We start from the raw sequence: 12520 nt of genomic DNA, 5'->3' as shown, positions 1-12520 counted from the left end.
TGGGCGTCCAACTTCGGCTCAGGTCATGATCTCGCGGTCCGTGAGTTCGAGCCCCGCATCGGGCTCTGGGCTGACAGCTCAGAGCCTGGAGCCTGTTTCGGATTCTGTGTCACCCTCTCTCTCTGACCCTCCCCTGCTCATGCTCTGTCTCTCTCTGTCTCAAAAATAAATAAATGTTAAAAAATTTAAAAAAAATGGGCAAAGATTTAATAGACCTGTCTCAAAAAAGGACACATAACCAGTAAGTACATGAAAAGATGCTCAACACTGTTAGTCATTAGGGAAATGCAAATCAAAACCACAACGGGATACCATTTCTCACCTAATAGGATGACTTTCTAATTAAAAAAAATATATGTAGCAGCAAGTGTTGACAAGGTTGTGGAGAAACTGAAACCCTCATACATTGCTGGTGGGAATATAAACTGGTGTAGCCACTGTAGTGAACAGTTTAGAGGTTCCAAACAAATTAGAATTATTGTTAACATCATCCAGCACCCCACTTTTAGGTATATATCCAAAAGAATTGCAACTAGGATCTCAAAAAGATATTTGTACACCCATGTTGATAGCAACATTGCTCACAATAGCCAGAAGAAACAAAGCAAGTGTCCATCAACAGATGAATGGATAAACAAAACATGATATATACATGGGAAGATTAGCTATCAAAGGAACCAAGTTCTGATACAGGCTGCAATACAAATGAATCTCGAAAATATGCCAGGTGAAACAAGCCAGACACAAAAAGCCAAAATGTTGTATGATTCCACTTATGGAATACCTAGAATGGACAAATTCATAGAGATGAAAAGTAGGATAGATCTTATCAGTGGCTTGGTGGAGGAGGGAGGCACTGTTTCACTGGTACAGAGTTACCGTTTGGAGCGATGAAAACGTTCTGGAAATGGATAAAAGTGCTAGTTGTATAACACTGGAAATGTACTTAATGACACTGAAATGTGCACTCAAAAATGGTTAAAACGTTAAGTGTTAGGAATATTTCACCATAAAAAGGCATTTTAAAAAGAGTATGTTGTTTTCTAAATTTGAGGATAAATATCTACCCACAGATCCTAATAACGTTTGGTGACCCTCCAGCAAGGTAACACAGAGTAAAGCACACCTAGGCATATAACAAACTGCTGAAAACCAAAGCCATACTAGCAGCAGAAAATTAAAAAAAAACAAAAAACAAAAAACAAAAAAAAAACCAACGTAAATACTATTTACAAAAGTGTCTAAAATATCTAGGAATAAATGTAATGCAGGACACACAAAGGCGACACTGAAACCTCTCAAATATTGCTTAGACAAGTGACAGGGGACACAAATGAGAGCGATTATTTCCCAGAGGGTACAAGCCCTTTCTTCTGTTAAGCAGGCAGGGTAAGTGTAATTCTCAAGCATCATGGTACATGGAATGAATGAATGAATGAATGAATGAATGAATTTATTTAGAGGGCACAAGTGAGCATGGGACAGAGAGAAGGAGAAAGAAAGAGAATCCCACAAGAAAGAAAGAGAGAGAGAGAGAGAAAGAGCAGCAAGGCTCCTGTTGTACCCAAAGTGGGCTCAAGCTCAGCGCATGTGGGACTCACGCTCAGGAACCATGAGATCATGACCTGAGGCGAAGTCAGATCTTAACCAATTGAGCCACCCAGGCTCCCCTATCCTTTTATGAGTAAGTAATTTGTGTCTGGTTATTAAGAGACTTCACTGGGGGGGCACCTGCATGGCTCTGTCAGGTAAGTGGCTGACTCTTGACCTTGGCTCAGGTCATGATCTCACTTTGAGTTTGAGCCCCGAGTTGGGCTCCATCTGACAGTGCGTAGCTTGCTTGGGATCTGTCTCTCCATCCCAATGCCCCTTCCCCCATGTGCAATCAATCAATCAATCAATCAATAAGCAAACTTTAAGAAAAAAGCTTTTAGGAGCGCCTGGGTGGCGCAGTCGGTTAAGCGTCCGACTTCAGCCAGGTCACGATCTCGCGGTCCGTGAGTTCGAGCCCCGCGTCAGGCTCTGGGCTGATGGCTCAGAGCCTGGAGCCTGTTTCCGATTCTGTGTCTCCCTCTCTCTCTGCCCCACCCCCGTTCATGCTCTGTCTCTCTCTGTCCCAAAAATAAATAAACGTTGAAAAAAAAATTAAAAAAAAAAAGAAAAAAGCTTTCATTGGTTAATATTTTAATTTTATGTCAATTATTCAAAAAGCATTCTATTATTCAGAGGCCTTTCACTAATCCTATTGAAAAAATAGGTTAGCCAATGGTTATCTTTTTTTTTTTTTTTTGTCATCTAATTCCCTTTTTGTCAAAGGATTATCTTGTATCTATTCTATCAGCCAGCATTTATGGTCTCATGCTTTCAGAAGTTTCCATCAACCTAAAACTAAGAGTGAGAAAATAAAATTACACATCAGAATAGTCATCTAAGATATATTCAGGTGTACCTGGTACCTGCCTTGTCCCCAAGACTTGAAGAGACTCCAGGGCAGGCAGGGTGAGAAGCAATTCCTGTTCTGCTGTGCTCAGCTCCAGGCAGAACACTGAGCACTTGGTGACAGAGTCCTTACTCTGCTCCAGAGCACGGCTGATGCCGGCCATAAATTCCCCGCTGTTTTGTACATGGAGTTCGATGCACTGCGAGGCTGAGAAAATGACTGTGAGAACCCTGAGCATCTCCTGGTTCACAGTGGCCCCTCCAGACACATGCACTTCCAGAAGGGGGATCTTGTACTGCTTTGGAGAAAGGTGCCAGTAGCCAGAACTGATGTCTGGTAGTTTCGCGAGTCTCAGGTTCTCAAAGTGCTTTATGTTTTCTTCTTTCTCAGCTATATCCTGCTTCCACTCACTCACAGATTCAAAGGCAGAAACACAGTCCTGATCAACAGTCGGTGCCTGTGATTTGTCTATGCATGTTTCCAAGATTGACAAATCTAGTGTGTGTACCTCATTTCCTCTTATGGAGACCTGGATGCTCCTCAACAATAATAGGCTTTCTGGGTGGTCAAAAAAATACGGTAAATTAAGTACATCCAAATTCAGGGTTTTCCCTTGAAGGAACTGCAAAATAAATGGAGAGCAGGCAGCAACAGTGTGACTTTGGTAAGCAATTTTTATGGCAAGAGACAGTAACCGGTTTGAAATGATGGAAAAGTAACTTTCTGGAGATACCTGCCACACTGACCTCATACATTCCAACTGCTCTGAAATTTCTGGATGGTGCTTCAAGTAGTTATTGTTTTTCAATATTATCTCCAATGACTCTTTACTATCTGCCAAATGAAGCAAATGAGATACAATCTTTGGCCCTGCCTTTGTTGAAGGGTGGCAGGAGACGTAATTCAAAAGAGTGCTGTAGAGACCTACAGCCTTCACTGATGAGTTAATTCGTTTCAAATAAGAGAGTCCCAAATCTTGATCTTCTTGCCTGTCAGAATCCAGAAGTTCAATCAGCCTCTTCCCTGCAAGAAATTCTTGGAATGCGGGATTTAGAAACTGGTAGACCGGTCTTAGTCTCTGGGCTGTGAATTTGCTCAAGAGGCACGAGACTAAACCTTCCCTTTCATCAATTCCTGCTTCTGTAAGGTCATCATCACTGAACTCAAAGCAAGATGAAAACAAACCTTTCAAGCCCAGCTCGCCACAAGAGGACACGGTTGCTCTGACAAGTTCAGCTTTAGATTTGTGCTTTAAGAAAAGGCATTCTATATATGACTTGAAAACAGCCACACCATCAATGGCTTTGTTCAAAGGATACTGCAACCAGTTAGCACACAGTGATGTTACAAAGAGAGGAGTCTTGTGAATTCCCCGCAAACTCTCACTCATTCTAAAGTAAACCATAAACTTTCGCAGACAACTCATATCGTGTGAAAAGAGTTTCCGTAATAAATACATGGTATTATAGAAGGGAAACACTTTTATCTCCAGAATCGTGTCTAGGTATCGGCGGATGTCCCTGGCCCTGTTTGTATGTACACCAATCAATAAGCAGCTCCTTGAGTGGTTTTTTTGAATTAGTTTTTCTATGACCTGGGGAACTGAGCACATCTCTCTGTAGTCATCCAAAAGGAGTAACACTTGATTCTTTAACTGCTCGATGATGTTCCTCAGGCACGTTTCGGTGACAGAGCCTTCCGTTTTTAGGAGTTGGTCACAAATCATGGTGGCCAGCCCCTGGTCCAGTCTGGTAGAACTAAGGGAGAGATAGAAGACCAGCTGGAACCTGTTCAGCAAGGGACAGCATCCTGATGCCCATAGAAGAGCTATTTTCTTCAGCAGGACTGTCTTTCCACTACTTGCTTCGCCCTCCACACACATGACAGAGTTCAAGTTGGCAAAGACCTCCGGCAACACCACGGGCTCTTCCACAGGACTGCTGATGTGTTTTAAAGCCAGGGCTAGATCACAACCCAGCAAGTGGTCGGTGGCCAGAGAGGGAGAGGCCTCAAGCAAGCACATGTGGCGGAAACTGGCACTGGTATAGGATTCTCTCAGCTGCTCGCTCAGATTCTTCGCCTCCTGAAGCCACTGGGCTTCACCCTGGGCCGCTGCTGTGGAGAGAAGAAAAAAGGCAGAGCTGCAAAGATGTACTCTCTCTCTTCAAATCTGCTACACACAAATAGAGGTACACATGCGTATCATCCCCTGTGTCGCTTTGAAATCCTTACCCGGTACTACAGAACTAACTGCTGCTGAATCTTGACCATAGCTTTCACTTGTGGTGTCCTTTGAAAATAAAATGCTCTGTTAAATCAAATTCTGTGTAAGACAGTAGGGCATCATGTCACAGCTGGGGACCAAACATCTAAACAAAGCCCCCGCCCCCGCCCCCCCCCCCCGCCCAGATGTTTATGCCAGGTGAAGGGGAGAGCAGCACAAATATGAAACAATAAATGATCTGCAAATACCCTCAAGTGTCTCCTAGGTGGCCCATGTACGACACATGCTACAGGTGAATCGGGCAGTGGTTCCTCTCCAGACAACCAGAACCACAACGTGTGCAACGAGAGGGGCCCTCCAAACATAACTGAGTGCAGCTTCTGACCATAGTTATTCACATTTTTAATATACATACCTGGGATATGGAACGATCGTATTTCTTACAAAATAAGTTACTGAGATATCCCCAGACTTTCTTCTTCAATTTTATTTTTCCATCAAGTGCAGATCAAGTTACTTTGTTTTCTTTTCGTAGAATGAAAGACATAAAAGATCTAACATACAGCCTCAAAGAAGAGGTGTGTGCATCTGTACTAGGTTAACAGTGACTTTGATCTCAGAGTACAGTGTAGGATTTCTCAGTTTAAAGGGACCAGCCTATGATCTGGATTTATCAGTTGGTCATTTGCTTTTGTAAAGAAAAATATTATCTTCCGAGCCCTAGAAAAAGGCCAAGTCAAATTTCATGTCTTCCAAATAAAGATCACATAGGGAATCCAGGTAGCCTGGATGCTAATCAGATCTAAGTCTAAGAGTCTGGGCCCCAAAGTAGAAGGGACTGACTCTACATTTCGTGAAGCCAAGTTTTAGGTCTTGTTTGTTATAGTATCCTCGTCTATACTTAGTACACGATAGGTGCTTAATAGATATTTGTAGAACATATTTCCTTATTTAGGATGAGCAATTCCTGTTCAAAAACCATTTTCTAGGGGTGCCTGGGTGACTCAGTCAGTTAAGCATCTAACTCAGTTTCGGCTCAGGTCATGATCTCACAATTAGTGAGTCTGAGCCCCACACGGGGTTCTACACTGACAGCACAGAGACCACTTGGGAATCTCTCTCAGTGTCTCTCTGCTCCTCTTCAGCTCTCTCCCTAAACAAACAAACAAACAAATTTTTTCTATCACATGATCACATACTGTTAAAATTCACAAGGTGATGTTCGTTACCGTTAATTCAGAAAGTTCACAGTGGTTGTGATCGTCTGGAATCCCTTCTGCACAGGACTTCAGATTTTGGAGAAACTGACAACTAAGCACAAAGTTAAAAGTTATAAAAAGAGTTGTATGCAATTAAACGTTTGCATTAGGTTTTCAAATATACTGTAATAAAATTCTGTGTTTTCTGTTTTTGGGATTCTTTTTTGAGAGAGAGTGCACATGCATACGAGCAGGGCAGAGGGCAAAAGAATCTCAAGCAGGCTCCATGCCCAGCACATAGCCAGACCTGGGGCTCGACCCCACAACCCTGGGATCATGACCTGAGCTGAAATCAAGAGTCGTACATTCAACCAACTGAGCCACCCACGCACCCCACTGTTACCAAGTTTTTAACGGCAAAAATTAAACATTTAGAATGGTTCTCAGCAACAGCAATGCAAATGGTTCACAAAATAACAATGCAGACAGCCAGTAAATTTGGAGGAATGAGTGCACATTTAATACGCTTCCATGAAACTTACTAAAATGGACCTAAAGATTCAAAAACAGAGAAGAAAACTCCATCTATGAATTACAAAACAAAAAACAGGACCTGAGTAGAAAAACTAAGATGTAAATAAAGCTGGAATTGATGGTAATGTACCAATGTTGGCTACATACCAATGTGATTTAAATCAAACATACCACAATGATTTAAGAAACTGGGTATGGGAATATAAGAACTTTCTGTTTTATCTTTGTACCTGATCTCTAAATCTAAAGTCATTCTCAAATCGAAAGTTTATTTTCTAAAGAGCTCCATCAACATGAATGTAGATAAAAACCACAAATATACTTAAAAACCATTTGCACTACTAGGTATTTACCCAAAGGACACAAAAGTACAGATTCAAAGGGGCACATGAACCCCAATGTTTATAGCAGCACAATCAACAGTAGGCAAATATGCAAAGAGCCCAAATGTCCATCAACTGATGAATGGATAAAGAAGATGAAATGTTACTCAGCCATCAAAAAGAATGAAACCTTGCCATTTGCAATGACATAGGTGGAGCTAGAATGTATTATGCTAAGTGAGTAAGTCAGAGAAAGACAAATACCATATATTTCATGCATATGCAGAATTTAAGAAACAAATCAGATGAACATGGGGAGAAAAAAAAGAGGGAGGCAAACCATAAGAGTCTTTTAATGACAGAGAACAATCTGAGGGTTGCTAGAGGGGAGATGGGTACGGGGATGGGCTAAATGGGTGATGGATATTAATTTAAGGAGGGCACTTGTTATGATGGGCACAGGGTTGTATATGTAAGTGATGAATCTCTGAATTCTACTCCTGAAACCACTATTACACTGTATGTTAACTAGAATTTAGAATTTAAATTTGTTTCAAATAAAAATTTGAAACAAAAGCTATTTGCCAGACATCATCAAACTGGGTGTAGATATCCTTTAAACCCAGGTATGATGTTTGCCTGAAGAACCCAGGGGGAAATTTCTAAAGAGTTCTACAATGATTACCTTGGACACATGAAAACTATAGAAGTGACTAGATAAATTGGATAACTAGGAACAACCAACTGTCTCAGGCTCATTTTCATGCTGCAGAATCAAAACAAAGGATAATACATTCTTATTTTCCTACATGGTTGGAAAGGAGTCCAGGGATAAAAGGATAGTTGCAGGTAAACGGCAAGTAGGACTTCTTAAAAAAATATTTATTTATTTTTGAGAGAGAGAGCGCAAGCCAGGAGGGGCAGAGAGACAGGACAACAGAGGATCTGAAGCGGGCTCTGTGCCTACAGTGCAGAAGACCGACGAAGGGCTCAAACCCACTAACTGTGAGATCATGACCAGAGCCAAAGTCAGACACTCAACCAACTGAGCCACGCAGGGGGCCCCATCAGCAAGTAGGACTTTTAATTTTTCTGTCCAAGGTTACTATACTGACAAAACCATCAAGGAAAGGACTCTGAAGGAAGATAAGATAGAGACTTTTTCATACAAAGCCAATACACTTGGTAGCCAGCAGACCAGCACTGTTCTTCCGTAAAAGCAAAATGGTAACAGATGGACGCAAAGGAACGAAGAGTGCTTTGGATGTTTAACTTGGATGGTAAATAAAAAAAATATTCTTTTCTTCTTTTTAAAATGTATTTAAAAGGTAACAGTTGAAAGCAAAGACCTAACACTGTATTGTGAGATTTGTCACATATGTGGAAAGTAAAAACATAGGACAACACAAGCACAAAGCGTGAGAGCGGAGAAACAGGAGTCTACTGTTATATGGTTCGTACATTCTATGTCCCGTCTTATAATAGTATTTGAAGGTGACTGTAATGTATTAAACATGCATAGTGTAAATTCTAGAGCAGGCCGTAAAAGGCCAAAATAAAGATGCACAGCTAATCAGCCAACAGTAGATAGAACGGAATACTTAAAAAAAAAAAAACAATTAGAAACAATTGGGAAAGAAGGAAAGTCAACACAAGATGGGAGAAATAGAAAGCAAGTATCAAAATAGTATATTTAAATCTAGCCATATCAATAATTACATTAAATATACATTTTTTAAACACCCCCATTAGAAAGCAGATATTAGACTATTAAAAAAAAATCAAAGACACAACTATGCCTACCAGAAACTCACTTTAAATGTCAAGTCATAAATATAAAAGTAGAATTATTTTAAAAACGGGGTGCCTGGGTGGCTCAGTCAGTTGAGTGTCCAACTCTTAATTTTGGCTCAGGTCCTAATCCCAAGGTTGTGGGATAGAGTCCCACATCGGGCTCCATGCTCAGTGTGGAGCCTGCTTAAGATTTTCTTTCTCAGGGCGCCTGGGTGGCTCAGTCGGTTGAGCGTCTGACTTCGGCTCAGGGCATGATCTCACAGTTCGTGAGTTCGAGCCCCACGTTGGGCCCTGTGCTGACAGCTCAGAGCCTGGAGCCTACTTCGGATTCTGTGTCTCCCTCTGTCTCTGCCCCTTCCCCGCTCATGCTCTGTCTCTCTCAATCTCTCAAAAATGAATAAACATTTTAAAAAATTAAAAGAAAAAAAAGATTTTCTTTCTCTTTCCTCTGCCCCTCTCCTCCACTGGTGTGGTGTGTCTCTCTCAAGTTAAAAAAAAAAAATGATTTCAAAAAACACTTATGTAACAACTGATTATAGTAAAGCTGGTCTATATTAGATAATGACTTAAAAATAAGGAATATTATGAAGGATAGGGAAGAACATTTCATATATTCTCTATGAAAGAGCCAAGGGCAAAGAATAGTCAAGACACATTCTCTTGAAGGAAAAGAACATGGCAGTTATACAGAAAATATGAAATTATGCTAAATATCTTCAGTATGATGAAAATTAAAATTTGGGCAATACCAAGTGAGGAAGCAGACCAGTGGAAACTCATCTATGCTCGTGGGAAAATCAATTGGTATGACTTTGAAAAACGTTTTGCATAACCTAGCAAAGGTGAATAGGTACAAACCTATGACCCTGCAATTTTATGGTTATGTATTTTACAGTAACAAACGCGAGCCCTGGGAAATACATACAAGAATGTTCCCAGTGGCATTACTTGCAACACTTCAAAAACAAGCCAGGTATTGAATCAAGAAAAAAATGGATAAATTTTATACATTCATAAAATAACATACGAACACAGCAGTGAAGACAAGTGAACTACAGCTCAACATGTAATTATGGATCAGTCTCAAAAAACATATGAAACAAAACAATCACACAACAACCATGCAGTATGTTTACATGTATTTGACCTTGAAGAACAGGCGGTTAAATATGTTTAAGGATATACACTTAGTTGATAAAACCCTAAAGAGAAGCAAAGGAACAACCCCAAATTCAGGATCATGTTTAATTCTGGATTGGAAGGATGAGGATATCAGAATTGGGGAGGGTGGGCACAGAGGGACCTTCTAAAGAATTAGTAATGTTCCATTTCATAACTTTACGGATGGATTCATTGGTTTATTACAGTCCTTTAAATCATACGTAAATATTTTAGGTACTCTAGTGCAGGCATCCTAGTTTGCTTTTTTTTTTTTTTTTTTTTTTTTTCCCAAAAAAGGTAGATAGGAGCATCTGGGTGGCTCAGTTGGTTATGGATCCCACTTGGGCTTAGGTCATGATCTCACAGGTCATCTCACAGCCCACTTCAGATTCTGTGTCTCCCTCCCTCTCTGTCCCTCCCCTGCTTGCACTCTCTCAAAAATAAATAAACAATAAAAAAAATTAAAAATTAGAAAATAAAAAAGGCAGATGGCAGCAGATGATAGCTACGTTGTGGTTTAGACTGTCACAGCACCACATTGTACACCTGAAACCCCTAACATAGTGTCAACTGCACTTCGACTGAAAAAGAAGCTACACTTGTGATGAGCATAGCCTACATAACATGTTCAATCACTATGTTGTACACCTGAAATTCACGTATTATGTATCAACTATAATTTTTTTCAAAAAAAGAGGAAGAAGAAAAGGGAGTTTGATAGATTCCCGGAAATGTTCTAAATAATATTAGACTACATCCTCACTTATCTGTCCAAGAATTAAGAGCATCCTTACTGGGGCGCCTGGGTGGCTCGGTCGGTTAAGTGGCCGACTTCGGCTCAGGTCATGACCTCGCGGTCCGTGAGTTCGAGCCCCGCATCGGGCTCTGTGCTGACAGCTCAGAGCCTGGAGCCTGTTTCAGATTCTGTGTCTCCCTCTCTCTCTCTGACCTTCCTCCATTCATGCTCTGTCTCTCTCTGTGTCTCAAAAATGACTAAACATTAAAAAAAAAACTTTTTTAATAAAAAAAATTGTCCTTACTGTTCCCAACAGTTTATTAGATACTAAATCCAAATAATAAAGAAGAACTCAACAACTACTCCTGTCAAAACCTGTTCGAAGCAGTATCCTCTTTAGAATCTTAGAATTAGATGGAAGTATTTGAAGATCTGTATGTATTAATATGTATTTCTGGGAAAACTCTTACTAATTACCAAGTGAAAAGAACCTATTTCTTCTTGCAGGCACCTGGGTGGCTCAGTGGGTTGAGTCTCCAACTTGTGGTTTCAGCTCAGGTCATGATCCAAGGATTGTGGGATTGAGCCCTCCATCAGGCTCCGTGCTGAGTGTGCAGCCTGCTTGGAATTAATCCTCTCAATCTCTCTCTCTCTCCCTCCCTCCCTCCCTCTCACACTCTCTTTCTCTAAAATACTTTTTTTTAAAAAAATTCACAGAAAAGAAATATTAAAGAAATGGGCATTTCCTCATTCATGAAATTTTAGAACACTGGAAACAAACAGAAAATTCTAAAAGCTTCCAGAGAGGGGTAGAGTAGTTGGCACTCACAGGATTAAGAATTAGAAAGGCATGGAACTTTAAACAGCAACAGTGGAAGCTATTAGGAAATGTAGCAATGCTTCTAAGATTCAGAATGAGAAGGACTTCTAACCTAGAGTACTAAAACTAGCTAAACTACCCAAACACAAGTGTGGGGTTTGGAGTATAAATATATGCATAATCTTCTGCACTAGTAAATTAACCAAGAGGATGGCATTAGATCCAGCAAGCGGGAGCTACAACACAGGAGGGAAGAAATGGGAATACCCAGGATGAATGTGAGGGAAGATCCCGGGATCCCAGGTGCCTACAGGACAAGTAGTTCATACTGGATCAGGTCAGAAGACATCAGGACAGACCCTTTCAAGAAAATGAAAATGCTGGGGTATCTTGTAGGTCCAAATGAAGGATTGGAGGTTTAAACGTTTGGGAGAATTTGAAGATGAACTAACTATATATAAAAAACTAAGCAAATGGCTATACCTTCTTTAATAAATATTTTAAAAGGTGGGGGGTGCCTGGGTGGTTCAATTGGTTGAGCATCTGACTTTGGCTCAGTTTATGATCTCACAGTTCACGAGTTCGAGCCCCATGTCAGGCTCTGTGCTGACAGCTCAGAGCCTGGAGCCTGTTTCAGATTCTGTGTCTCCCTCTCTCTGACCCTCCCCCGTTCATGCTCTGTCTCTCTCTGTCTCAAAAATAAATAAACGTTAAAAAAAAATTAAAAAAAAAAGTTGTACAGGGAGGAAAAGTAAGTGTTAATTTACTACAAGGTTTAGCTCTGCACAGCATTTATATAGTCATGATAATAAAAACTTGTAATGTAAAAATTATTGCCCTAACCAGAACTACACATGTAGCAAGGAATTCTACATGTGAAGGATGCCACAAGAGCAAGAGGATGAAAGAAATAAACACCCATGCTACATAACATGAATCCAAGAGATAGGTGAAGACTTAGAAAATAAAACTGGGGGACAGGGAGAATTATTAAACGTGCATCCAAATTCACAGACACTGAACATTCATTCCACTCACTTGGGAAAATATTTGGCATGATCTTCTAATGGGTCATCACCTTCCTTCCAGTTCTCCATACATCCTCCGCAGAAGAAACACTGGACGATGTCCTTCGTGCCTAAAAGTAAGGAAATTCCATCCACTTGTATGTGCATTTGTCAACTGTCACAGGTAACAATCACGAAGCCTTTATGAGCAAAACGCTCTTCGCATTTCCAATCGGATTTTGCGACAGAGTCACAGTTGGGGTCACCAGCAAGGTGATATTC

General features: G+C 40.6%; 1 protein-coding gene across 1 annotated transcript in view; it reads right to left on the bottom strand.

The window, feature by feature from the left end:
* Nucleotides 1–12520, bottom strand: part of LOC122486968 (NLR family apoptosis inhibitory protein) — a 32494-nt gene that overhangs the window by 10153 nt on the left and 9821 nt on the right. The window contains exons 6-9 of the mRNA XM_043586813.1: nt 12270–12369; nt 5894–5975; nt 4673–4730; nt 2450–4555 (exon numbers count right to left, since the gene is read on the bottom strand). Coding sequence (XP_043442748.1) covers nt 2450–4555; nt 4673–4730; nt 5894–5975; nt 12270–12369 — 2346 coding nt within the window. The remainder of the gene's footprint in view (nt 1–2449; nt 4556–4672; nt 4731–5893; nt 5976–12269; nt 12370–12520) is intronic.

The sequence above is a fragment of the Prionailurus bengalensis genome, chromosome A1 (genome assembly GCF_016509475.1).
Source record: "Prionailurus bengalensis isolate Pbe53 chromosome A1, Fcat_Pben_1.1_paternal_pri, whole genome shotgun sequence".
Taxonomy (NCBI): domain Eukaryota; kingdom Metazoa; phylum Chordata; class Mammalia; order Carnivora; family Felidae; genus Prionailurus; species Prionailurus bengalensis.
The sequence above is the reverse complement of the archived record's forward strand: the minus strand, read 5'-3'. Positions and strand labels throughout refer to the sequence as shown.